This window comes from Ochotona princeps, chromosome 17 (assembly GCF_030435755.1).
Source record: "Ochotona princeps isolate mOchPri1 chromosome 17, mOchPri1.hap1, whole genome shotgun sequence".
NCBI lineage: Eukaryota > Metazoa > Chordata > Mammalia > Lagomorpha > Ochotonidae > Ochotona > Ochotona princeps.
In genome coordinates, this window is record NC_080848.1 from 47281294 (window position 1) to 47307361 (window position 26068).

The following is a 26068-nucleotide window of genomic DNA, read 5'->3' on the forward strand; positions in this document are numbered from 1 at the left end:
CCTGTTTGTGGCTTAGGAAAGCCGTCAAGGATGGCCCAAAACCTTGGACTGTGCACCCAAGTGGGAAACCTGAAAGAAACTCCTGGCTCCTGGGTTCAAATTGGCTTAGCTCCAGCCATTGCGGCCACTTGGGAAGTAAATCATTGGACGGAAGATCTTCTCTGTTTCTCCACTCTATGTATCTGACTTTGCAAAAAAAGTAATCTTAAAAAAAGAAAAAAACAAAAAGAAGATGACTCAAGTGCTTGGTTTTCTGCCCACCCTCATGGAAGACCTGGATGGAGTTCCAGGCTCCAGGCCCAGCTCTGGCTGTCAGAGCCATTTGGGAAGTGAATCAGCAGATGGAAGATTCTTTTTCTTTCTGTCCTCTGCAACTCTGTCTTTCAATAAGTAAAAAACAAATCTCAAAAAGTCTGCCCGATTGTCATGTGAGTGTGCTTGGATATTATTGCAATGGCTCCGTGATACTTCCTGCACTGTGACTACGGTTACCCATCTGTCCTTCAAAGCTCTGCTGAATGTCACCACAGGAATGCAACATTTCACTATGTGGAGGGTATGGTGGTAAGGCTGTGGCTCTGGGTTCTGAAGCTTCTCTTCTCCCAGCCATGTGACCCTGGATGAGGGCCTCTTTCCTGTCTGTGAGATAAAGATGCTCTGATAAAAGATACGTGGAAAGCCAGTACCTGACACATTGTGAGTTCTCAATAAGTCTCTGTGTAAAGACACATCAAATTAATGTACATGCACAGTATCATAGGAACATGTTATGGTGACCCCAACCTAGCCCAGGGTCTAGGGGAGTCTACACAGAGAAAGCAGTGATTATTCCAAGAGCCAGCAGATGAGCAAGAATTGGCTAGAGCCAATCGTGTGTGTGTGTGAGTGTGTGCAGTGTGCCTGGCAGGCAGAGCTGCTTTTACAATGTAAGAGGCATGCCTGGAATGTTAGGGAGACTGAAGAGACAGAAATGTATTCAACATGTGTAGAGAGGGCTGGCCAACAGTGTCCTCTGTGTTGATGGAAGGTTCTACATCTGGGCTGTCCAGGAGGGGAGCAGCTAACCATGTGACTATTAAGCCTTTTTTTTTTTAAAGATTTATTTATTTTTATTGGAAAGGCAGATGTACAGAGGGGAGGAGAGACGGAGAGGAAGATCTTCCGTCCGATGGTTCACTCCACAAATGGCCGCAATGGCTGGAGCTGAGCCCATCTGAAACATGGAGCCAGGAGCTTCTTCCAGGTCTCCCACATGGGTGCAGGGTCCCAAAGCTTTGGGCCATCCTCGACTGCTTTCCCAGGTCACAGGCAGGGAGCTGGATGGGAAGCGGACAGTCGCGATTAGAACCAGTGTTCATATGGGATCCCGGTGTTCAAGGTGAGGACTTTAACTGCTATTCTATCACGCCGGGCCCGCTATTAAGCCTATAAATGTGAGTCACTGGGATAAATGGGGTAGCGCAGCATGCTAAGCTTCCTCCTCTGGTGCCAGCATCCCATATGGACACAGGTTCATGTCCTGGCTGCTCCACCTCTCATGCAGCTCCCTGCTTATGGGCTAGGAAAAGCAGCAGAAGATGGCTCAGGTCCTTGGGCCCTTGGATCCATGTGGGAGACCTGGAAGAGGCTCCTGGTTTCCAGCTTAGGATCAGCTCAAACTCTGCCCGTTGCAGCCATTTGGGGAGTGAATCAGGAGATGGAAGATTTTTCTCTGAATTCTTTCCTTTTCAGTAAAATTAAATAAATCTTAAAAATAAAATGTGAATCATCGTTTAGTTAGAATTGTAAATCTAATTTTGTTTTGTGATGATTGATTCCAATGTTAATAACCACCATGGCTATCAGGCTGTGCAAGGCAGTGTCAATGAAGGATGGAGGCGGAGGCACGGAGAAGGACATCTGGACCCCGCCTGGGGTCGTGTGAAGGAGCTTGCATCTCATTCCCACCACCCTGGAAAGCCGTGCCTGGGCGGAAGTGGGTTTTGTGCAAGAAGCGTGAGGATGTCTGGCTTTCCTACTGAAGACCTCACTTCAGTTGCTGTAAGGAGACTGAATTATGAGAGTGGAAGTGTGGCAGGAGTGAAGCAGGGAGTGAACTACAGTGGCTTTGGGGGAGTTGATAGTGGCTTGGACCGGGTGGAGAGAGTGAAAATTCTGGATGTAGAGCTGGGACAGAGGGCTAAGGGTGAGGGATCTATCCTAGGGACTCCTCGTGTGGGATGTGTGTCCCCAAACTCCAAAGTGGACCCAGGCAATGGATTTCAGCCTACTGTTACACACTGGCCTCTCCGTCCCCACCTGCTGGCCGGTGCTGGAAGTGCATTTAACTAGGGAAAATCTAAAGCCATCAAAGGACCCCTGCCCCCAGGGTCAGGTGATCAGGCAGGTGGGAAATTCTCCTTAAAGCTACTGGGTGGATGTTGGCGTGAGGGTTTCTCAGGAAGATTTGATGGGCGTGGCCTCTCTTGTCCCTGGGGGTCGCCACCATTAGCAGTCTCCCTGTTTCTGGATGCTGGGTCAGCCAGGATTCAGTCACTGTCAGCCCCCACGGCAGCTGGGAGGTATGCGGAGATGGGGAGAGGGGAGGGATTCCCTCACGCCCTGCCAGCTCCCACCAGAGGCCTTTCATCGCCCCCATCATCTTTCCCTGCCCCCACGCAGGCCTTCAGGGGCTGAACGAGGAGCGGGGGGAGGGTGGAAAGGGAGGCTGGCGGGGGTGGGCCGTGCCTCCCGAGGAGCAGGGTGTGGCCAGCGTCCAGATGCTCAGGAGCTGGTGGCCAGCCTGCTCCTGACCCCCTCCTTACTCACCACCGCACCGCTGGCCACCGGTTGAGGGCGGCGAGCAACCCAGACGCCACAACCCGCCAGCTCTCTGCGAGCCCAGCCGAGCCGGGTGGGGAGGTGCCTGAGGCTCCTGAGCTATCAGCCCCTCCCAGCTTCACTTCCTCCTGCAGCCCCCGGCGCCCGCGGCCGGAGAAAGGCTCTGCAGCGGCTCGTGCTGGTCTCCCGCCTGGGGGTAAGTCGGTAGACATCTGGGGGTAGAGGACCGGGTCCCCCGAGCCTGACAGTGAGTGATGGGCCTGAGGAGTCCTAGAGGGCTCCCTTGTTTTTCTAGCTCAAGCCAAGGGTCTGCGTGGGGTTCTGTTCCTCTCGGCCTTGGTGAGTGGGGTTGGGGCTGGGATAGCCAGCTGTGGCGGTGATGGATTGGGTGGTGCGCAGGGAAGCAGATGCGGTCAGGGTTTGGTTGGGGACATAAGCCAGGCTAGGTGGACACCGGGATCTCATGGTGGATACAGTGGTGGTGGTCGTTGGGGGTTGCTGTCACAGGTGGTGGCCACCCAGCAGGTCCAACCTCCCCTGCTTTCACGGGAAAATTCTCTCTCCCAAGGTTTTTTGAGAGTGGGCTCAGGCCCTGCTGGCAGCCCACCCTCTGTGTTCCGTGCTGCGTGGCCTATAACCCTTGTCTCCTAACCCATCTCTTAACTCCTTTTCCTTGCCCTCGCTGGAGCCCAGGGGGTTCCTCGGAGCTACCCCGTTTGGGCCCTGCCTACCTCCTGCCACGTGATGAAGGTTGTGGTTTCAGTTTGTCTTGTGAGCATGAGCAAGTGCTGTCCGCCCAGCTCCCTATACCTAGGCTAGGGTCTGACTTGGGTTCCGGGGGAGCTGGCCGGCCGGCCGTGAGGGGCCTCCCTTCCTCTTGACTGGCTCTGAGGCCCCTGGAGACCCCCAGGAGGTGCTGAGGGGAGGAAGTGGCATGCAATGTTGGCCAGCAGCCGGGCCCTGAGGGACTTTGGAGAACTCAAGAGGAACGGGTGGTGGAGTGGGAAGAGAGCTGGTTTTGGTGGGCTTGGCTAAGTCACTTTCCCTTTGCCCGTTTCAGTTGTCCTGATGACAAAATGAGGATTTGGTAAATCCAGAGGTTTCCTTGGGGTTTCTCCTTCTGTGAAGAGGGGGCAGTGGTGGCCTGCACCTTTGTGTTTCTTTTCTGTTGTAAATTTTTGGCCACTGGGCGAGATGTGGTGTATAAAGGTTGTGGTGCTAGGTCTCCCTTGGCTCCGTATGTGGGGCTGAACTCAACGAGTGCCCAGGCTCACTGTCCCTTCCAGCTCACTTCCCCTCCTGCTCTTAAACATCTCCTGCTGCAGGCCACTCACCCCGTCCTGGGAGCCACGAGGAGGGAGGCGCCTGACGGCTCCATCTCCAGAGAGATTCCCAGGAGAAGCCCAGGAGAAGCCCAGGAGAAGCCGCGTCCTCCCTCAAGATGACCTCACCCTCCAGCCCTCCGGCCTTCAGGCTGGAGACGTCAGACGGAGAGGGCCTCGATGGTGCAGAGGCCGACCAGGGAAGACCCGGCCGTGGGGAGGGGCCGCCTCCCATGGAGTCGCCATTCCAGGGCGAGGACCGCAACTTCTCTCCTCAGATCAGAGTGAACCTCAACTACAGAAAGGCTGCGGGTGCCAGGTGAGGAGGCCAGTGGGCGTGGGACAAGAGAAGGCCCTCCCACCCCACCGACCAACTCCGGCAGAGCAGGCCATCCCAGCCCCCAAGGAACCTTGCCCACTGTCTGTGGTGACCCAGGTCAGCTCTCATGGCCCGCTGATCCCGACAGCTTCACCTCTGACACCATCCCCATTCTTGACCTTTTACAATCTGAGGTCTCTTCATGATACTCAGCTGACCCTCGATCCTCGCTTGTTTCTGCTCTGACCCTCACGTGCCTTGGATTTTTTCTGCCATCTCGGACTGTGGGAGCCTGCTATGCCCCATGGGAGTCCTGCTGGGGGAGTACTGAGCTGCGCCTGCCCTGCCTCCCCACCCACCTGTACCTATTACAGAACCTCAATCTGTGTCCTCCTTGGGCCTCCCTCCCGCCAACCGGAAGTATGTGCCAACCGTGATGGCCAGGAAGTAACTTCATCCAGCTAGATGACCACAGGGCTCTCCCAAGTTGGCAGCTGAGCCCTGGTGCTCATGCAGTGCCCACGTGGTCTGTTCAGTGGATGATACCCACGTGTCTGGGCAGGGCATAGGCGGCTCTGGTGTTGAGGCAGCAGGGGCCACCTCTCCTCTTCCTGGTCCCAAACAAATGACATAAAACGTGACTTTGTGATCTTACCATTCATCCTGACTTTTATGTGTTGGCTCATTTTTCCCAGGCACCATTAAGCTGATGACCCTCCCAGAGCATTAGTTAGCCCCCCTTCCCGCTTTGTCTGTTGCTTCACACCTGCTGGTCGTGGTGCCAGGGGACCCCAGAGGTGAGCTGTCTTTTGTGATAAGTGACACAGCCCCTCCTCTCCCTGTCACCAGACACTGCTGGCGCATCTCAGCACTGGGCCCCCACGTGGTCTGCTCAGCCCACAATCTCCTCTGTGGGTCTGGAGTCAGCATGGAGCGTTAGCTCGTGAGAGTGTCCCTGATCTGCCCGTTGTGACTTCCGGCTTTGCCTCTTGGATTGCTGGAGAAGAGAGTGGTTGCTGACCCAGTCGGGGCTGAAGAGAGGATGGAAGAGGCAGTGTGCCTCTGTTGCGAGTCAGCACAGGCTCTCAGAGAACAAGTCGGCGTCCCTCCCCCATCCACTCCTTCAAGGCTAGTGACTCAGTTCCTCAGGCTTCCCCTGCAGCACTGTGCAGACCCAGGCTTTCAAGTTCCCTGAACTGACCACCTGTGTCATAGACTGTTGTCAGGTTGCTGTATCAGGGATCCCACCAGCTAGCGAGCATTTTCTGAGGAGTGTTAGACACGCCCCTCTTCTTCCTACTGAGGTCTCCTTGGTTGGCCTTAGGAGAACAGACACTCCCAGATGGGGCTACCTAAGATACAGGGGGACTTCCTGGGTCATCCTCCAATGCGTATCACAGACCACATCCTCCACAGCCAGCCGGACCCAAACCGCTTTGACCGTGACCGGCTCTTCAGTGTGGTCGCCCGGGGTGTCCCAGAGGAACTGTCCGGGCTGCCGGAGTACCTGAGCCGGACCAGCAAGTACCTCACCGACACTGAGTACACAGGTACACCTGCCCCGTGGCCGTCCTTCCTGTGGCCTGAGAGCTGGGCTGGCTGGGCGGGCCTGGACCGTGGTCAGGGTTGAGGGGGAATGTCCTTGGCATGCCTCCTGCCGGAATGGAGGCTGGGGATGTTGGGCATGGAGGGATCGGGGGACAGCCCCCAGACTACCAGGGCTGTGGCTCCCACCTTCGCCTACCCTGCTGGGTGCCCAGTCTACCTCTGTTACCCTGACCCATTTCAGTGAATGAGTGGATATTCAAAGGGTTCTTTCCTTTTTTTTTTTTCTTATTCATCTATTTATTTAAGTAATAGCAGCATTGTTGGCATATAATATAACATACACATGGTCAACACTTCTCCCATTTAGAGCATTCCTTGCCCAAATTCTCAATGTGTATGTGCTGGACCAGTCAAACAGTAGAGAAATTGATAAAATTCTGTCATTCTTAGCCCCCTATTAATGGTTTGGAATACTTATTTCTGGACATTTAAAAAAATACATTTATTCATCTTAAAGAGTTATATACATAGAAAGATGGGGAGACAGAAAGATCTTTCATCTGCTGGTTTACTCCCTAGAGGGGCCAGTCCAAAGCCAGGAGCCAGGAGCTTCTTTCTGGTTGCCCACATGGGCGCAGAGGCCCAAGGACTTGAGCCATCCTTTGCTGTTTTCCCGGCCACAGTCGGAGCTGGATGGGAAGTACAGTAGCTGGAATTTAAACAGTATGAGATGTGGGCTCCACAGGCCCTGCTATGCCATGGTGCTGGCCCCTGGACTTTCTGAATAAATTAGGTTTATCGGAGAACTTAGCGAAGCTTGTGGAAGGAGTGGGTCTCCAGCTTAGTGGTAAGAGGCCCACTGATTTTTTTAATTAATTAATTAATTAATTAATTTTTATTTTTAAAAGATTTATTTGTTTTTATTACAAAGTCAGATATACAGAGAGGAGGAGAGACAGAGAGGAAGATCTTCCGTCCGATGATTCACTCACTCCCCAAGTGACCGCAATGGCCGGTGCTGCGCCAGTCCAAAGCCAGGAGCCAGGAACTTCCTCCAGATCTCCCACACGGATGCAGGATCCCAAAGCATTAGGCCGTCCTTGATTGCTTTCCCAGGCCACACGTAGGGAGCTGGATGGGAAGTGGAGCTGCCGGGATTAGAATCAGTGCCCATATGAGATCCTGGCGCGTTCAAGGTGAGGACCTTAGCCGCTAGGCCACGCCTTCAGGCCCAATTAATTAATTTTTAAAGATTTATTCATTTTGTTGGAAAGTCAGATACAAAGAGAGAGGGTGAGACAAAGAGAGATCTGTCTTGTGGTTCAGTCTCCAAATGGCCGTAACAGCCAGAGCTGAGCAGGTCCAAAGCCAAGAGCCAGGGGATTCTGCCAGGTCTTCCATGTGGGTGCAGGGGTCTAAGCATGTGGCTGCTTTCGCAGGTCATAAACTCGGAGCTAGATTGGAAGTGGAGCAGCTGGGACACGAGTCGGCACCCACATGCATTGCCAGCATTCAGGTGAAGGATTAGTTTGATATACTGCACCAACCCATCTCAGTCATTTATCTTATTTTATTTTTGAAGATTTATTATTTTTTTATTTGAAAGGCAGATTTGCAGAGAGAAGGAGAGACCATTTGCTGATCCATTCCCCAAACGGGTTGCAACAGCTAGATCTGTGTTGATCTGAAGCCAGGAACCAGGAGTTGCCTCCGGATCTCCCACATGGGAGCAGGGGCCTAAAGATCTGAGCCATTCTCTCTCTACTTTCCCAAGCCATAACAAAGAGTGGGACTGGAAGGAAGTGGACCAGCCGGGACTAGAACTAATAACCATATGGGATGCCAGCACTATGAGGCAACAGATTAGTTTGTTGAGCTACCATACAGGCCCCCCTCAGTGATGAAATACCCTAATTAATATTTTATTGCCCGTTTCCCAGAGCCTCAGTCATTTATTTTTTTTATTATTTTTTAAAGATTTATTCATTTTATTACAGCCAGATATACACAGAGGAGGAGAGACAGAGAGGAAGATCTTCCGTCTGATGATTCAATCCCCAAGTGAGCCGCAACGGGCCGATGCGCACCGATCCGAAGCCGGGAACCTGGAACCTCTTCCGGGTCTCCCACGCGGGTGCAGGGTCCCAATGCATTGGGCCGTCCTCGACTGCTTTCCCAGGCCACAAGCAGGGAGCTGGGTGGGAAGTGGAGCAGCTGGGATTAGAACCGGCGCCCATATGGGATCCCGGGGCGTTCAAGGCTAGGCCATGCAGCCGCTAGGCCACGCCGCTGGGCCCAGTCATTTATTTTTTAAAAACAATTGTCTAGGGCCTGGCACGGTGGCCTAGTGGCCAAAGTCCTCGCCTTGAACGCGCCGGGATCCCATATGGGTGCCAGTTCTAATCCCGGTAGCTCCACTTCCCATCCAGCTCCCTGCTTGTGGCCTGGGAAAGCCTTGGGACCCTGCACCCGCGTGGGAGAACTGGAGGAGGTTCCTGGCTCCTGGCTTCGGATTGACACAGCACTGGCCATTGCAGTTACTTGGGGAGTAAATCACTGGACGGAAGATCTTGCTCTGTGTCTCTCCTCCTCTCTGTATTTCTGACTTTGCAATAAGAAATAACTAAATCTTTTTTTAAAAAAAGAAACGGTTGTCTTTTTTTTTTTTTTTTTGAGAGAGAGAGCTTCCATTTGCTGGTTCAGTCCCCAAATCCATGCAATGGCTGGAACTGAGTCAGGCTGAAGCCAGGAGCAGTAGGGTCTTTGGGGTCTCTGACATGATTGGCAGGGGCTTAAGCGATTGAACCATTCTCCACTACTTTCCTATGCACATTGGCAAGGAGCTGGAATGGAAGTGGAGCAGCTGGGATTCTAACCCGCAGCTCTGATAAGGTACACTGGTATTGTAAGCAGTGGCTTAACTTGCTGCAACAGCAACCCCAGCTCAGTCATTTCAACTACTTTTCCACTGGGTGAGATAAATCGTAATTTAGTTAACCCAATCCCTGTCAGTGGCCATTTAGGTTGTAGTTTTTGGTCTTAGCTTGCTGTGTGTCAAGTCCTCTGTACTAAACACTGCGTTTATATTTCTCCACTGTATTCTATGATAACATTGAAATATTCCCATTTTACATCAAGGAAAACAGGTTTAGGCAAGCCAAGAGTCTTGCTGGAGAAGGCAGAGCCATGTGGTGGGGAACCCACTTACAGACACTACTCTGTTTCATGTAAGCTTTGTTGCTTGTAGGACAGAAATTACAGTCATACCTGCTGTTATATAATTTGAATTTTTGTTTGTTTATTTGAGAGGCATAGAGATATAAGGGTTCCAGTCTGCTGATTTATTCTTGAAAGGCTCACGTTGTCCAGGACTCATTCAGGGCAGGAGCCAGGAACTCAATCCAGGCGTGTGTGTGGATGACAGAGATCCAACTGCTTGAGCCCTCCCTGCTCCCTCCTGGAGTCTGTGTTTGCACGAAGTCAGAGTCAGAGCCAGAGCTGGGTCTTGAGCCCAGATATTCCTCGCAGGACTTGGGTATCATTTTTTTGTTATTTTGTTTTTGATGATGTTTACATAGTTGAGAAGGATATATGTACATGTGGACCACTGATTAGGGAGGGAAAGGTCGAGGAATAGGGGAAAGTGGATGAGACCATTGTTTCTAAATTTTCTTTTTCTTCTTCCTGTATCTGGGGGAAGAGGGGAGGGTAGGGGAGAAGCTGCAGCCAGCATCTTAACCGCATCAGCACCCGGGGATGGCGGACAGCCACCCGATGTCATCCCAGGGTGCCCAACGTGGAGCATGCTCTGAGGGTTCTGCTCAAGTGCTTTCAGTAATTCTGAAATGCTGTTGATTTCGTTGCTCCAAGGATGGAGGAAATCCTTCCAAGGTCCATTGATTGATGTAGTCCACCTTAAGCGTCTCCATTCACCTAGATACTTGCTGTCAAACTTTGGCTGAGGTAGTTGTCCAACCTGTTCTGACACTAGATGTCCTCTGCAGGCCCCAGTGGACTGCCATATCCCGCATGTGCATCTGGGCGTGCTGTCTATTACACTGTCTTCAGTAACTGAGGAGGCCCAGTTCTGATACATGCACTCCACAGATCCTCCACGTCCACAGATCCTGCGATTCTCCCCATGGTTGGAGTTCTGAGTCCAGCGGTCCCCAAAGAAATGTAGTCTGAAGTGACCCCAGACCTGACTCCTGTATGTGCTTGCCAGTACAGGGTCCGGCTCAATCTGTCATTCACATGAGCCTACACACACACACACACACTGGTGGTTGCAGTTGCTGGGTCAGTCCTGTCTAGCTCCATCTCTTACAGAAAGCAATGGATGCTCCTGCCCACCACACACTTGGCCCTCGTGTATACCAGCGGGAACTGCAGCCCAGTTGGAGCAACCCCTAATAACCCCCACCAGGCCTGCTCCCAGCCCCAGTTTCTGTGTATGATGGTGTGTGCAGCAGACTGGTCCAGTCTGTCCCTGCATCCCATTCAGCTTCTGTACACACCAATGGGTGCTGTAGTCTAACTCCACCTGAGCACTGCCACAATCCAGCCCATATTTATGCTGGTGGGTGCTACTGCCTAGGACTCTGGTATTTTAGCCAGGTATTAACCACTGGGCTTAATGCCTACCCTGGTTGGTTTTTAATACCTATTGCCTGGAGCCTTAATTCCCTGTAGCATGGTTGTATTCCTATCAGCATCTGTAGCAATCTCTATATTTATTTTTTAATCCTCCCAAGGGGTACTCTGGAGTCTGGGCTTGCTATACGAGCTGGCAGGCAGCCCAGCTGCTCTGGGTCTGTACCAATCATGCCCCTTCCTCCCCACCTCCCATTTCTTTTTTCCCCCGTAGAGGGTTCCACAGGGAAGACATGTCTGATGAAGGCAGTGCTGAATCTTCAGGATGGTGTCAACGCCTGCATCCAGCCATTACTGCAGATCGACCGGGATTCTGGTAACCCCAAGCCACTTGTCAATGCCCAGTGCATGGATGAGTACTACCGAGGCCACAGTGCCTTGCACATCGCCATCGAGAAGAGGAGCCTGCCGTGCGTGAAGCTCCTGGTGGAGAACGGGGCTGATGTACATGCCAAGGCCTGTGGTCACTTCTTCCAGAAACGTCAAGGGACCTGCTTCTATTTTGGTGAGTGAGCACAGAAGGAGAAGGCCTTGTTCGAGGTCACATGATTAGTGTGTGGCCAAATTGGCACTTAAACCCAGGTCTGTGTCTCCCTGATGCCTGGCTTTTAAGCCAAATAAGAGGTGTCTTATTTCCATCTGGCCTAGAGGGTTCTGGGTATCTCCAAGCTCCAATTCTGGAGAGTATGTGGGCACTGATATTGAGGTAGAGCCTCAGTTGAGGGGTGGGCTGAGAAGAGTGAGGCAGACAAGATAGAAACCTGGATTGGCTGGCCCCTGCTCTGCACCCAATCTGAGGAGCTGAGAGAGCTGGCAGGGGTTAAGCTGGGAGGCCTGAGGCTCAAGCTGTCCTCGCGGCTTGCAGGTGAGCTGCCCCTTTCTCTGGCCGCATGCACCAAGCAGTGGGACGTGGTGACCTACCTCCTGGAGAACCCACACCAGCCTGCCAGCCTGCAGGCCCAGGATTCCTTGGGCAATACGGTACTGCATGCCCTGGTGATGATCGCAGACGACTCGGCTGAGAACAGCGCCCTGGTAACCCGCATGTACGACGGGCTGCTCCAGGCAGGGGCCCGGCTCTGCCCCAGCGTGCAGCTGGAGGACATCCCCAACCTCGAGGGCCTCACCCCCCTGAAGCTGGCCGCCAAGGAAGGCAAAATTGAGGTGAATGGCTCACCCCTCTCCCTTCCCCGCCTCTCCTGGAAGGAGCAGGACTCACCCCAACATTTCTCCAGATAGAGATCTCCCCGTTTATTGAGAGAATTCTTGGTAAGGAACTTTTTCATGGGCACTTCTAGTAGGTGAGTACTTGGAAAAGTTTCCGAAAGGGGCCAGCATGGTAGTGCAGGGGGTTCAGCTGCCACTTATGCCAGCAGCATCCTATATGGTTTGGATCCTTGTTACTGTGCTGTTAGTCAAGCACCCTGCTGATGCTCTGGGGAAGGAGGCAGAGGATTGGCACAAGCACGTAGAGCCCTGCCACCCTTGTGGGAGACCTGGATGGAGTTCCTGGCTCCTGGCTTCAGCCTGGCCCAGATCTGGCTGTTGTGACCATTTGCAAAGTGATGCCGCATACGGCAGATCTCTGTTTCCTTCTGTCTCTGGAGCTCTGCCTTTCAAAGAAACAAATCTCTTGAAAAACAAAGTCATGAAAAATAACCTAGTGAAAGAACTATGCCTGGGCTCTTCTTTTTGTACCAACATAAACTTATTTTTAAAAATAAGTTTACTTATTCATTTTCACTGTATTTGAAAGGCAAAGAGACAGAGAGCTTCAGAGAGAAGCAGATAGATACAGAAAGAGCTCTCATCCGCTGGTTTAGTCCTCAAATGCCAGTGACAAACCTAGGGCCGAGCGAGGCCAAAGGTAGAAGTCCAGAACTCAGTCTGGGTCTCTCACAGGGGTTGCAGGGAGTCAAGAACTTGAGCTATTGTCTTCTCCTTCAGAGGGGGTGCATTAGCCAAATGGACATCAGAAGCCAAGTGGAGGCTGGCACTGTGCAATGGTTCAACGGGTTCATTCTTCATCTGCTTGCACCAGCATCCCATACGAGTGCCAGTTTTAGCCCTGACTGCTCCTCCTCATCCCATCCAGCTCCCTGCTCGTAGCCTGGGAAAGCAGTGGAAAATGGCTCGAGTCCTTGAGACCCTGCACCCACATGGGCGACCTGGAGGAAGCTCCTGGTTTGGGATCAGTTCAGCTCTGGCTGTTGTGACCATTTGGGGGAGTGAACCAGCAGATGGAAGAGCTCTCTCTCTGTCTCTCCTTCTGTCTTTAAATCTGTCTTTTCGATAAAAATTAAAAAAAAAAAATCTTAAAAAAATCATGATGTCTCAAGCTGCATCTTCTCTCTCTCCTTCTTTCTCTTTTTCTCTCTTTCTATTTGAAAGGCAGATGTACAGAGAGGAGGACACACACACACACACACACACACACACACACACACACTCTCTTCCATCCACTGATTCACTCCTCAAATGGCCACGAACTGCTGGAGCTGGCTGATCTCAAACCAAGAACCAGGAACTTCCTCCGGGTCTCCCACATGGGAACAGGGTCCCTAGGCTTTGGGCCATCCTCTAATGCTTTCCCAGGCCACAAGCAGGGAGCTGGATGGGAAGTGGGGCAGCTAAAACACAAACTGGTGCCCATATGAGATTCTACCACTTGCAGGTGGAGGATTAACCAGTTGAGCCATTGTCTTAGCCCCTTAATTACATTTTTTCCCATGAACTGTTGGATGCATTTTTATGTAATATAATCATTCTGAATTATGTATAATTATATATGTTCTTATCTATATTACCTTCTTGGCTTTCAAAGGTTTATTTTTTTAATTTATCTTTTAAAGGTTTATTTATTTTTACTTGAAAGTTAAGAGTTACAGAGAGTGAGGGAGAGAGAGAGAGAGAGATCTTCCATCTGCTTGTGATAGCTGGACGAGCGCCAATCCGAAGCTGGGAGGCATCAGCTTCCTCCTGGTCCCCCACCTGGGTGCAGGGACCCAAGGATTGGGGCCATGTTTTGCTGCTTTCCCAGTCCATAAGCAGAGAGCTGGATTAGAAGTGTTTCCAGATGGTTTTCAGTGCATGTTTGCAGCTGGCTATGTACAGTTACAGAGGGTCGGTGCTTAGAGTGCAGCAATAAAAATAAACAGAGACGAATGGTTTTTGTTTAAAGATCTGTTTTATTTATATGCAAATCAGAATTATATATATATATGTGTGTGTGTGTGTGTGTGTGTGTGTGTGTTATATAAAGATATTTTATCCACTGGGTTCACTCCCCAAATGGCTGGAGTAGCCGTGGCTGGGCCAGTCTAAAGCCAGGAGCCTCTTCCAACTCTGCCATGTGGGTGCAAGGGCCCAAGCACTTGGGCTATCCTTTGCTGCTTTCCCAGGCCATAAACAAGGAGCTGAATGGGAAGTGGAGCAAGTGGAACCTGAACTAGCACCCATATGGTATGTCGGTGATGTAGGCAGTAGCTTAACTTGCTATGCCATGGCACTGGCCCCAAGATTTGTGTTTTAATAGAAGTTTCACTCCTCCCCTACCCAATTGGTATGTGTGAAATTAAATTGCTTCAGGTCCAGCACAGTAACCTAGTGACTAAAGTCCTTGCCTTGCAAGTGCTGGGATCTCATATAGACACCGGTTCTAATCCCGGCAGCTCCACTTCCCATCCAGCTCCCTGCTTGTGGCCTGGGAAAGCAGTCGAGGATGACCCAGTCTTGGGACCCTGCACTCACGTGGGAAACTCCAAGGAAGAGGTTCCTAGTTGCTGGCTTTTTTTTTTTTCCAAAGGTTTATTTTTATTACAAAGTCAGATATACAGAGAGGAGGAGAGATAGAGAGGAAGTAGAGCTGCTGGGATTAGAACCAGCGACCATATGGGATCCCGGCGAGGACCTTAGCCACTAGGCCACGCCACCGGGGTTGCTGGCTTTTGATCAACTCAGCTCTGGCTGTTGCAGCCACTTGGGGAGTGAACCAGTAGATGGAGGATCTTCCTCTCTGACTTTCAAATAAAAATAATAAATAAATCTTTTTCAAAAGAAAAAAAAAAGAAATTAAGTTGTTTCCTCATCCACTTGCGCTCAGGGTCTAACCACAGCAGCCTGCCTACTGTGTCACTGCTGGGTGATCTTCAGGGTCCTGGAGGACCCTGGGCTGGGGCAGGGGCGGGGAGTTCCTGTGCCAGCTGAAGAATTCAGGCAAGAGGACCGCAGGGCTGGCGGGCAGGGCAGTAAGGCAGGCTGGTTGGATGCTGATGGGAGGTGAGCCTGCCCTGTGCTGAGCATGCGTGGATGTGCACTGGGGTGTGTGTCCTTGTGCCGCCACCCTGGGCAGCTCTTGGCAGTTTCCTACCTCAGCCCAGCATCAGTGCCGGGATGGTCCTGGCAGGGCAGCTCACACAGGCTCACCTGGCAGATTTTCAGGCACATCCTGCAGCGGGAATTCCCAGCACCGTGCCAATCCCTTTCCCGAAAGTTCACTGAGTGGTGCTATGGACCTGTCCGAGTGTCGCTGTATGACCTGGCCTCTGTGGACAGCTGGGAGGAGAACTCAGTGCTGGAGATCATTGCCTTTCATTCAAGGAGCCCGGTGGGTATGCACACGGGGGCTTGCAGGCCTCCCTCCTGCCCCCAGAACTCCCACAAGGTCAAGGTTGCTTGCCGGTCCACAGCTGCTCCTGGGCCAATGGGGGTGTGGCTGCACATCCCAGCAGGTGTGACCTTGACCCTGACCTGATCTCTAAGTGCCTCACATTCTTTTTCTACTCCCCTCTCTCCCGACTTGAGGACATTCCTTCTCACTCCCTCCCAATTTGGGCATCGATGCCAGGGGCTCCCAGGACAACTAATGAGGGCTCTCACCTTTGTCATTGAGGCTCTGGGTCACCCCAGAGCCATGGGGATCTGGGGTGGAGGCAGGTGGTGAGGGGGTCCCCATCCTCTGCCCTCTCCCCTGGTTTTGCCCCGGCCCCTGCGTTAGGCCTCACATGAAGCAGGGATCTCATCTTTCCGTGCTGAACTGTCCGTGGCTCTCCCCTTCCCATGCCAGCACCGACACCGCATGGTGGTCTTGGAGCCCCTCAACAAACTGCTGCAAGCAAAATGGGATCTGCTCATCCCCAGGTTCTTCTTCAACTTTCTGTGTTACCTGGTCTACATGCTTATCTTCACCGCAGTGGCCTACCACCAGCCCGCCCTGGAGAAGGCAAGGACGCGGGACAGCCGGGACAGGCGAGGGCGGATCCCCAGCCCCATCCTCCCAGGGTCCAAACGGAGGCCTAGGCTGCGTGAGCTGCAGCTATGGCCCCCAGCTCACGTAGACTGCTAGCAGCACCGAGAGGAGTGAATGACTCCTTTCTGAGTCTTCCCCTTAAGTGACAACGCGCTCTAAGTGGCATGTCTTGATTCATCAGTGCCCCTGGCGACTCTGAGAGGACGGGCTGTGGGCAGTTTCTGGTTTGCACAGAGAGGTGGAGCAATTTCCCCCGGGCCGCATAGACTCTCACTTGTAGGGGACAAGAGCTAATGCCCCCGCCCCTCCCCCAAACAGACCCCCTGCTACATGACAAGCCCCTCCAAGGTCTGGCCTCCAGGGGTCCTTCCTCTTGGTGCATCATCCCCCTTCTCCCCTCAGCTGCTCCCAGCGGCCTCTCCGTAGCACAGGCTCATAATGGACCCTTGGGCCTAGCTCTTGGAGAGGGTGACCTATACCCTGGGAGGTTCACGTGAGTGTGTTTTTTAGCAGGGTTTCCCGCCCTTGAAAGCCACGCCTGGGAACTCCATGCTGTTGCTGGGCCACATCCTGATCCTGCTGGGGGGCATCTACCTCCTCCTAGGACAGGTGAGGGTGCCCTGCCCTGGCTCCCAGTCGACAACAGGGATTGGCGCGAGTTAGCCATGTGTGCTCCCACGTGCGGTCCCAGGCAGAGCGGGCAGCACCACAAAAATTGAGGACCAAGGGGTCTGGTCTTGCCTTCCAGACCCCAGACCCTCCCTGCCTCTAGTAGGAGGAATGGCAGACAGCATGCCAGGGCTTGGGGAGGAGGCAGGGCTTCTGGAACATCTCCAGTAGGGCGTCTTCACGGGGAGGTGCTGCCAGTTTGCGTGAGCCAGGCTGGACCCCAGTGCACTGGAGTGGGCAGAACTGGGGCACCAAATCCAGGCTGGCTGGGGCGGTGGGTGCATCCTGCAAGGCCAGGGGGAGGTGGAGGGAGAGGAGTGTTAAGCTGTGGAGAAAAAGGTTCAGACCTCTCTCAGCTGTGGGTAGAATTCATAAGCTCCCTAACCCCTGTGCTAGCCTAGCAGCCCACCTGGAAGTTGACCAGCTGCTTTGGCACAGCGGGCAGGGAGCGGGCCGGGGAGCCGTCCTTGTTTCTCAGCCTCTTCTCTCCTCCCTGCTCTGCAGCTCTGGTACTTCTGGCGCCGCCGCCTGTTCATCTGGATCTCGTTCATGGACAGCTACTTTGAAATCCTTTTGTACGTGGGGTCCCACCTCCTCCTCACCTCCCCCCAAAAGCCCCCGTCTGCTGTCTCCTGAAGCCTCGGGAGGCAGGTGTGATGGAGGGCTCCAGGCTGACCTTGGGCGATGAGAGTCCAGGGGCTCAGGCCCGGAGCAAAGGCCAGACCTGCTCCCACCCGTGTAGATGGTGACCGTGACAGTCCGTGGAGCCTGCACTCTTGGCATGTACCGGCTCATTTTACAGAGGAAAGACCGAGGTTAAAAAAATCTGCCTAGCATGGAGTTAGGCCTCACTGTAGGTTAGGAGGGTCCCGGGCCCAGATAGTTGAAGGGCATCTTAAGTCACCACACTGCAGTGGGAGAGGCTGGGCAGTTGAGCTGGCGAGTGGGGGCTTGGGGGACACTGCCCGTGACCTGGAAGCCGACTCAGACGGTGATCCTCCAACAGCCTGCTCCAAGCCCTGCTCACAGTGCTGTCACAGGTGCTGTGCTTCCTGGCCATTGAGTGGTACCTGCCCCTGCTGGTGTCCTCACTGGTGCTGGGCTGGCTGAACCTGCTCTACTACACGCGTGGCTTCCAGCACACGGGCATCTACAGCGTCATGATCCAGAAGGTGAGAGACCATTGAGAGCGATAGAACAACACTTCCCATGGCCTCAGCAGGCAGGCGGCACCCTACACAACTAAACCTGGGCAGGAGAGGGCGTGCACCAGCCTGCCCATGTGTCCTCGTTCCTGGACACTCCGTGGAGGCTGCTCCAGTGTGAGCATGTGACGATACTTTTTTTAAAAAAGATTTATTTAAAAAAATATTTATTTATTTGTATTGGAAAGGCAGAGTTAAAACACAGAGAGAAGGAGAGACAGAAAGATCTTCTACCCGCTGTTTCACTGTCCGCCACCTCCCCCCTGAGCCAAAGTGGCTGCAATGGCCGGAGCTGAGCCAATCCAAAGCCAGGAGCCAAGAGCTTCTCTGGGTTTCCTACGCGGGTGCAGGGTCCCAAGGCTTTGGGCCATCCTTGACTGCTTTCCCAGGCCACAAGCAGGGAGCTGAGGGGAAGTGGAGCCGCTAGGATTAGAATCAGTGCTCATATGGGATCCTGGCACATGCAAGGTGAGGACTTTAGCTACTAGCTACCATGTTGGGCAGATATCTTTTTAATGAAATAAAGTATGCATTTGAAAGAGTTAAGAGAGAGAGAGAGCACACTTCCATCTGTTTGTTCACTACTCAAATGACCACAATGGCCAGGCTGAAGCCAGGAGCCAGAAGTTTCATGCTGATCTCCCACATGTGTTCAGGGCCCCAAGCACTTGGACCGTACTCCACTGCTCTCCCAGGTGTATTAGCAGGGAGCTGGGTGGGAAGTGGAGCAGCTGGGTCTCAAATTGTCACCCATGTAGGGTGTGGGCATTGCAGGTGGTAGCTTTGTCCTCTGTGCCCACTGAGGGGACTTCAAAAGATTAGTAGGCAGACTGGTGGTGTGGGCGGCGAGTTAAATAGAGATCCCATTTTTGAGATCCAAGCACTTTGCTTTGTATCTGGTTCCTTCCTAATATGTGAGGGAAAGCAGCAAATGATGACCCAAGTGCTTGAGTCCCTGCTACTCACGTGGGACACCCAGATGGAATTCTGGGCTTTGGCCTGGCTCAGCTTCAGCTGTTGTGGTCACTGGGGAGTTTATTTTGGTACAAGGAATTTTTTTGAATCTATGCATAATTTTTTTTATAAGTATGCTTTAAAGAAAAAAAAAAAGTCTATTTTATTTATTTAGAAAAGCAGAGTGACAGAGGAGAGGTAGAGAGAGAAAGAGACATTCCATCTACTGATGAACTCCCCAGTGGCCCAGGCTGGGCTAGGCTGAAGCTAAGATCTCCATCTGGGCCTTTCTTGTGGCTGCAGAAATCCAAGGACTTGAGTTGCCTTCAGCTGCTTTCCCAGGCATATCAGCAGGCAGCTGGATCAGAAGTGCAGCAGCGGGCCCGGTGCAGTGGCCTAGTAGCTAAAGTCCTCGCCTTGAACATACCGGGATCCCATATGGGCGACGGTTCTAATCCCAGCCGCTCCACTTTCCATCCAGCTCCCTGCTTGTGGCCTGGGAAAGCAGTCGAGGATGGCCCAAAGCCTTGGAATCCTGCCCCCTGCATGGGATACCTGGAGGAAGTTCTTGGCTGCTGGCTTCAGATTGGTGCAGCCCTGGCCGTTGTGGTCATGTGGGGAGTGAATCATTGGACGGAAGATCTTCCTCTCTGTCTCTCCTTCTCTCTGTACATCTGACTTTGTAATAAAAATAAATAAATCTTTTTTTTTTTTTTAAAAAAAGAAAGGCAGCAGAACTGGTGCCCACATGTATGCCAGTGAGCTGCTGTGCCCCAACGCTGGCTCCGAGTCCCTGCTTTCTAGTCTATTAGTACCCAGCGGTAGAATTGCTGGATCATATGGTCATTCTATACGATTTTTTTATCCTCATGGATTTTAAGCAGAAAATTATGTGTCCTATTTTTCTAGAAGGTTTACTTCATTGAGGCTGGCACTGTAGCATACCAGCCTAATAAACCTCTGCCTACAGCATCAGCCTCTCATATGGGCATCAGTTTGAATCCCAGCAACGTCAGTTCCAATCTAGCTCCTTCCAAATATATGTCAAACTATTGCTCTTAAGGGATGCCAGTGTCATGAGCAGTAGCTTAACCTGTTGTCTGATTTCTCTTAGTGTGACTCCATAGGGCCTGTGTATGCAGTGTGTGTGTACACGTGTGTGTGTGTGCTATGTGCAGGAACCATGTTCTGGAGGTTGCCTAGTAACCTCGTCACCCACTCTGGCTCCTGGGCCTGTGTGTTCCAGGTCATCCTACGGGACCTGCTACGCTTCCTTCTCGTCTACTTAGTCTTCCTCTTTGGCTTCGCTGTAGGTAAAGCCTCCCTCCAGCCCCCTGCCCTCCCACATTGTCCCCGTCCAATCCTGCAGGCCATCAAGGCCACCCACTGGTCACCCCACCCCTGAAGACCTTTCCCTGCCTCTTTCCACAGCGCTGGTGAGCCTGAGCCGGGAAGCCCGGAACCCTGGGATCACCCCAGACCCCAATGCCACAGAGGTGGCCCAGCCTGGGGTAGGACAGGAGAATGAGGCCACGCCTTACCGAGGCATCCTGGACGCGTCCTTGGAGCTCTTCAAGTTCACCATAGGCATGGGCGAGTTGGCCTTCCAGGAGCAGCTGCGCTTCCGGGGAGTGGTGCTGCTGCTGCTGCTGGCCTACGTGCTGCTCACCTACGTGCTGCTGCTCAACATGCTCATCGCCCTCATGAGTGAGACCGTCAACAGCGTCGCCACGGACAGCTGGAGCATCTGGAAGTTACAGGTGCCACCTTGCGGGGCTCCCTGCCCTCATCCCGTCCCGAGTCTTGGGGCCCAATTAGGTGTGTGTTCAGGTCCTGTGGGCTGGGCTCACTGAAGCAGGTGCTGGGTCCAGCACCCAGTGGGACTGGGGCCCCACTCAGCAGCCCCACCCCTAGGCTCCCTCCTCCACTCCTTCCTTTGTGGGGCCTGTGGGGAGAGAGGGGAAAGCCTTCTGTGGCAGGCAGCAGAGTCTCATGCCAGCCTCAGGAGGCTGGATCTCCATCTTGGTTTCTGATGTGAATGCAGGGACCCAAGCCCTTGGGCCATCTTCTTCTGCCTTCCTGGGCACTTTAGCAGGAAGCTGAGTTGCAAGCAGAGCCGCGGGCACTCGAACCTGTGGATGCTAGTGTGGCATCTACTGCATTAAGCCACTGCACCACAGCATAGTCCATTCCCCTCACCCCATGTCCCCCATGCTGCTGCCTGACCAGAGCAGGGTCGGGTAGATCTGGGGCAGTCGGTGAAGGGCTAAGCCTTGCCTGGGGGAGGCTGGACTTGGTTGCTGATTCATTGCTGACCCAGGGGCCCAGTCCCTTATCTTCTCTGACCATCTGCTAAGTGCTGGACCTCACCTGACTCACTTGTGTGCAGATGGGTAGGCACTGACGCATGGTGGGGCAGACAGAGTTGTTACTGGTGTTGTGGGATTCTGGAGTCTGTGTCGGGATAACAGGAAGTCATCGTCAAGTGCTTGTCACCTGCTGAGGTACCTAACCCTCAGTCTCCCGATGGGGAGATAGGCTCAGCAAACTGAGATCCTGGAGCCAGATTCAAAGCCACGTGCTGTGCAGACTTGGGGTATCGCTATTAGGTGCTGTGGTGCCTCTTTCTGTGTGTGTCTACCCCCGGGGTGGGGGCCCAGGCACCCCCCGTCTCTGATGTGTTCTTTGTCCCCAGAAAGCCATCTCTGTCCTGGAGATGGAGAAAGGCTACTGGTGGTGTAGGAGGAAGAGGCAGCGGGCAGGTGTGCTGCTCACAGTGGGCACCAAGCCGGATGGTAGCCCGGATGAGCGCTGGTGCTTCAGGTCAGTCAGGTGGGCGGGGAGGGCGGCTGGGCGTGTTCCTGGCCTGACTGTGCTAGGGGCCAGGGTAGATGGGAAAGAAACTGCCCTGGGCAGTTGAGGCCCAGGATGCTGTCACCGCCTGTTCTGTTGGCGTACTCTGAAGGTCCCCTCCCTGGTGGTCCCTGACCCCTCCCTCTGGCCAAGCAGGTTGCTAGCATCCCACCCCACCCCCAACTGTTCCCCCAGCCTGACCTCAGCGCTCTAACCCCTTCCATGCCAGGGACAGCTGGGCTTGGCAAAGGAGAGAAGGTAGCAGTTGAGCCAGACACAGGGAGTCTTAGGCACATGGCATGGCACAGACATGGCACATCAGAAGGGATGGGAGTCCTCTGTTCTGGGTGGGCGCCTTTCTGAGGGCCACAGTCTGGGCTCCAGGTGGGACATCAGGTGTCCAGGTGCCCCACAGAGGACCCAGGCATCCTGCCTCTGTGGGCATGGTGTCGCTGGCACTGCCTGCTGCTTGGGAGGCTTCGTCCTTCATCCTGGACCAAAGCAGGCTGGGAGTGGCTCCCCGGAGTCTTAGGGTTGCTCTGTGGCCCACAGGGTGGATGAAGTGAACTGGGCGACGTGGGAGCAGACGCTGCCGAGGACCCTGTGTGAGGAGCCGTCGGGGGCAGCCGTGCCCGGTGAGTAGCCGTGGTGGCTGCAGTGTGTGTGTGTGTGTGTGTGTGTGTGGTCTGGGTAGCGGGGATGCACCCAAGGGCTCCACGTTGCAGTCCCGACCTAGGTCAGCTCTTCTTCCAGGCATCGCCCCCAAAGTCACTTCCTGCTTTCTTCCTTTCCTGTCCCCACCCCTTGTGCATTACCTGGGAAGATGTTCCAGAGCCACCGCTTCTTCCAGCCCAGCCTTCCCGCTCTGTCCCTTGCTCTTGTCCTGTTCTGGTCAGGCAGTTGAACCCTTGGCCCATTCAGCTGGGTACTGAGAGCCTGTATCCCTCCCAAAGCCCCTATCTCCACCCGGTGACGCAGCAGCAGAACCAAGGGCCCTCCCCAGCCCACAGCCCAGGTGCCATCTTCCTGGGTCCTCAGGCCAGACTGGCTGATCCCTCGAACGCAGACACCTGTTGTGCCTGTAGCCTTCAGGTAGATCTACGTCCCAGGCCTCTCATGGCTCTGAGGGCCCCTCATCTCCCTCCTGGCTGCCATCCTCCCACATTGGGGGCCCCATTTATAGGATCAGCTCACTCCCCCCAGCAGCCCCTTTCTTTCTGGAAAGCCCACCCCTCCCCTTCCCCACCTGTCTTCTGTTGGCTCTGTTTCCTGACCTATGTCACCTGTTTGTGGTCCAGACCCCACCCCAAAGGAGTCCCTGTGACCCCCTGTTGTAGGGTGGCTCCTGGCTCTCAGGTCCCTGGCCCTGGGCCTTCTATAGGTTTTTTTCCCTCCCCTGTCTTTGCATCCCTTCTCTGCTTTTTGAAAAGTCACCTTGTTCATCTATAGGCGTCTCCAAGAACCCCTTTCGGGCCTCCCAACAAGAGGACGGCGCCCCGGAGGAAGACCATCTGCCCCTCCAGCTGCTGCAGTCCCGCTGACGGCCAAGGTCAGCAGGAAGCCGGCAGGACCCAGAACCTTCTGGAACACTGACCCCCCCTCCCGCCCCCCCTCTCCCCATGCACTCACTCCACAGGGAATCTTGGTAGCAAATAGAAATATAATTTTCACAACTAACTCTCCTGGAAACTTTATTTGGGCCAGGTTGCTGGGTTGTTGTGTGTCAGGGGTGCGGGTGCTCCCACCTCACCTGGACACAGAGATCCCCACCCCCCAGAGCTGCTGGCCCCCGCCTCCTGTCCCCAGAGCGGTTCCCTTCCTCAGGTGTCCGCAGCTGGCTCAGGTTGCCACCAACAGGGCAGTGTCCACCACGTGTCATGTTAAAACCACCTGCTGCTCGTCTCAAATCTCCTTCCTCCCTGGATTTGCTTGGTGTGGGTGGAGGTGCCCACTGGGCTTCCAGGTCACCTTGCCCCCCTCTCCAGACTCCTTGGCCCTCTCCCCAAAGAGCAGCCTGAGACCTCTGACCCCTTGCCCCAACCCTTCACGAACATTCTGCGCTTCCCTCTGGGGCTTGTCCTAACGATGGCTTTTCAGGTCTCAGGGACCTGCTCACCCACTTTGGACCCCAACGGAAGTAGGAGAGCATCAGCTGGGGTTAGGGCCAAGGTCTCCGGGGTGCAACTGAGCTAGGGGCCTGGCTGAGGGAGTCCCCGGGCAGTCAGGGGAGAAAATGGGGCGGAGGCCAGTGGTCAGGTGAGGGCCATCCGCTCGCTCGCCAGGCTCGGCTGTCGGGAGAGAGCAGAGGACTGAACACACTGAGGGAAACCATCGTCTCACAGAGGCTGGGAGTCCGGTAATTGTTCTAACCGGCCGCAGCTGAAGTGCGGCGGAGGCGGGACCCGAACTCACGGACTAGCCTGGCCTCTCCCGTCAGCCCGCCCTAGCTCTTCGCGCGCAAGCGCACTGCAACTCCCTGTAACCCAGAATTCCTCGGGGCGTGGAAGAGACCACAATCTAAAACGGCGGGGGGAAGTCCCTCGGTGACCCCGCGCGGTGAATGGTTACACGGGCCGAGTTCCCGAGAGTCTTTGCGAGTCCTACCCTCTGCTCAGTGAGCGATGGGATGTTCCGGTGCCTTAAAGGCGCGCGGCGCGGGCAGGACGGCCTTTGCGGAGTGCGTGCAGGTCCCTGCGGACGTGTGGAAGGGCGGCTTCCCGGGGAGTTTGTGAAGATGCTTGCAGTAGGCTGGGCTTGCGGGCGCGGGGCAGCTGCCGGGACGGCGTCCCCGCGTGTCCGTGGGGCCGGCTGAGCCGCGGCCGTGGAGCCTGGAGCCCGGGTAGGTTGGGGGGTCGGCCCCGCGGTTCGGGGTGCCCGGAGGGAGGCGGCGAGGGGGCCTCGGCCCATTGCTCTGATGACACAGGTAGCAAATAGGAAGTGCCGTCAGAGCGAGAACTGACGATCCTGGAGACGCGTGTCTGAGCGCGGGGGCCGAGCCCTGGGGTTCCTCGGACACACCGAGGGGCGCTCGGGGCCGGACCTCAAGGCGCGCCTCTGCCCCACTTTGCAGGTTTGCGGATGAGAACTGGAGACAGGTGTAGCCCCCGCCAGGAGTGAGGTGAGCCCTCGTGTGGGTGGATGACTTTTATTACTTACTGTTAATTAAAAACGTTACTGAAATGGAAGCCAGAAGTACAAAGAAGAGGGGCTGGGCTGGGGGAGCTGCTCCCGGGTCGGCCACGTGGGCGCAGGGGCCCAAGCGGAGCTCGGTGGGTCCTAACTATGGGCAGGGTTTGGGGGGCCGGCGCAGGGCCCTTCCTGCTAAAACACTGCCCGCAGCCTTCCCACGTGGCACCGGTTAGAGTCCGGGCTACTCCGCCTGCCAGCCAGCTCCCTGCCCATGGCCGGGGAAAGCCGCAGAGAGGGTGGCCCAAGTGCAGGGGTCCCCGTACCCGCGTGGGGATTGGAGCAGTGTGTGCATCGCTGTGGGATGCTTAGCAGGGCTGAACTTGTACAAGGATCCGGGTCTGGGCCTGGACTGCCGTGATGAGATCACTCCATAGGAAGTGCCGTCAGAAGCGAGAACTGACGAGAACTGTCGCAGCTGACTGCGGTCCAGGCCTCAGTGGCCGTGGCCAGGAGGTGTGACTGCCCGCACTCCCTGATCAATCGCTGTGTTCACTCAGGTTGCAGGAACCGCGGGCTGCTGACGGCCGGGACCTGCAGCAGCGGTGACCTGGGAGGTGAGTGTCCACAAACAGGTTTGGAACGCCCACCGGCGTTTCTGCTGACCGCTCTGACTGGGAGGGGGCCGCGTGGCAGGGATGGCCAGAAGAGGGTGGCTCCGTTTTGTGCTTGTCGTCTTTGACACACCGGTCTCTTGTGTTCTAGGTGTCCGTCCTTCCAGGCCCCGAGTTTTGGAGTCCTCCCCGAGTGTGGAGCTGTGACTGATCACAAGGTCAGTGTGGACCGTGACCCTGGTGGTAGAGGGAGGCACTGGATATCCCATGATGAAATTGCCAAAAAATAGCTGGAATTACCGGCAGATTGTATGGTGGTGAGCCTGTGGTTTTCTGAAGGTATCTGTCAGGCTGTGAGAGACTGCTGGTGGCGGCAGGAGGTGAGACTGAAATTAGCTTCTTTGCAGGATGTGCCAAGGACGAGATGCCGGAGACCTGACGATCTGGGCATGTGGCGTTGGAACCTGTTCACCTGCTGGTATACCAGCCAGCAGGTGTGCCTGACCCGTTTAAGACACCTTGGGTGTTGCTTTGTAAACTTCCCAACAGGAGCACTCCCTGTACCTTTTAATAAATGCATTTTCATCAGTTGGCTGTGGTTATATTTTTCCTGAAAATGCTTTGTACAGTTCATTACTATTAACTAGTACCATAATAAAGGGTGGTCTTTGGTGTCAGTTCTTAAAAATGTGTATTTGAAGAATAGATCTGATGACTGCTATCAGGCGGTAACAGTC

At 54.3% G+C, this 26068-nt stretch overlaps 1 protein-coding gene and 3 non-coding genes across 4 annotated transcripts; all 4 read left to right on the forward strand.

Annotated features, from left to right (window-relative positions):
* The first annotated feature begins 2973 nt into the window (after positions 1-2973).
* Positions 2974-23180, forward strand: TRPV2 (transient receptor potential cation channel subfamily V member 2). Its single transcript, XM_058675973.1, has 15 exons — positions 2974-3016; positions 4146-4461; positions 5878-6011; positions 10877-11167; positions 11528-11826; positions 15095-15268; positions 15728-15883; positions 16421-16519; positions 17084-17154; positions 17586-17751; positions 19985-20051; positions 20170-20498; positions 21434-21561; positions 22144-22226; positions 23041-23180. Exons 2-15 carry the CDS (start codon positions 4262-4264, stop codon positions 23130-23132), a joined length of 2289 nt encoding a protein of 762 aa, XP_058531956.1. The 5' UTR covers positions 2974-3016; positions 4146-4261; the 3' UTR covers positions 23133-23180.
* A 1318-nt stretch (positions 23181-24498) lies between these two features.
* LOC118759716 (small nucleolar RNA SNORD49) lies at positions 24499-24575 on the forward strand. Its single transcript, XR_004996369.1, has one exon. It is a non-coding gene; the product is annotated as a small nucleolar RNA SNORD49 (small nucleolar RNA).
* A 555-nt stretch (positions 24576-25130) lies between these two features.
* LOC118759715 (small nucleolar RNA SNORD49) lies at positions 25131-25201 on the forward strand. Its single transcript, XR_004996368.1, has one exon. It is a non-coding gene; the product is annotated as a small nucleolar RNA SNORD49 (small nucleolar RNA).
* Positions 25202-25596: 395 nt separating this feature from the next.
* On the forward strand, positions 25597-25670 carry LOC118759728 (small nucleolar RNA SNORD65). Its single transcript, XR_004996381.1, has one exon. It is a non-coding gene; the product is annotated as a small nucleolar RNA SNORD65 (small nucleolar RNA).
* The last annotated feature ends 398 nt before the right edge of the window (positions 25671-26068 follow it).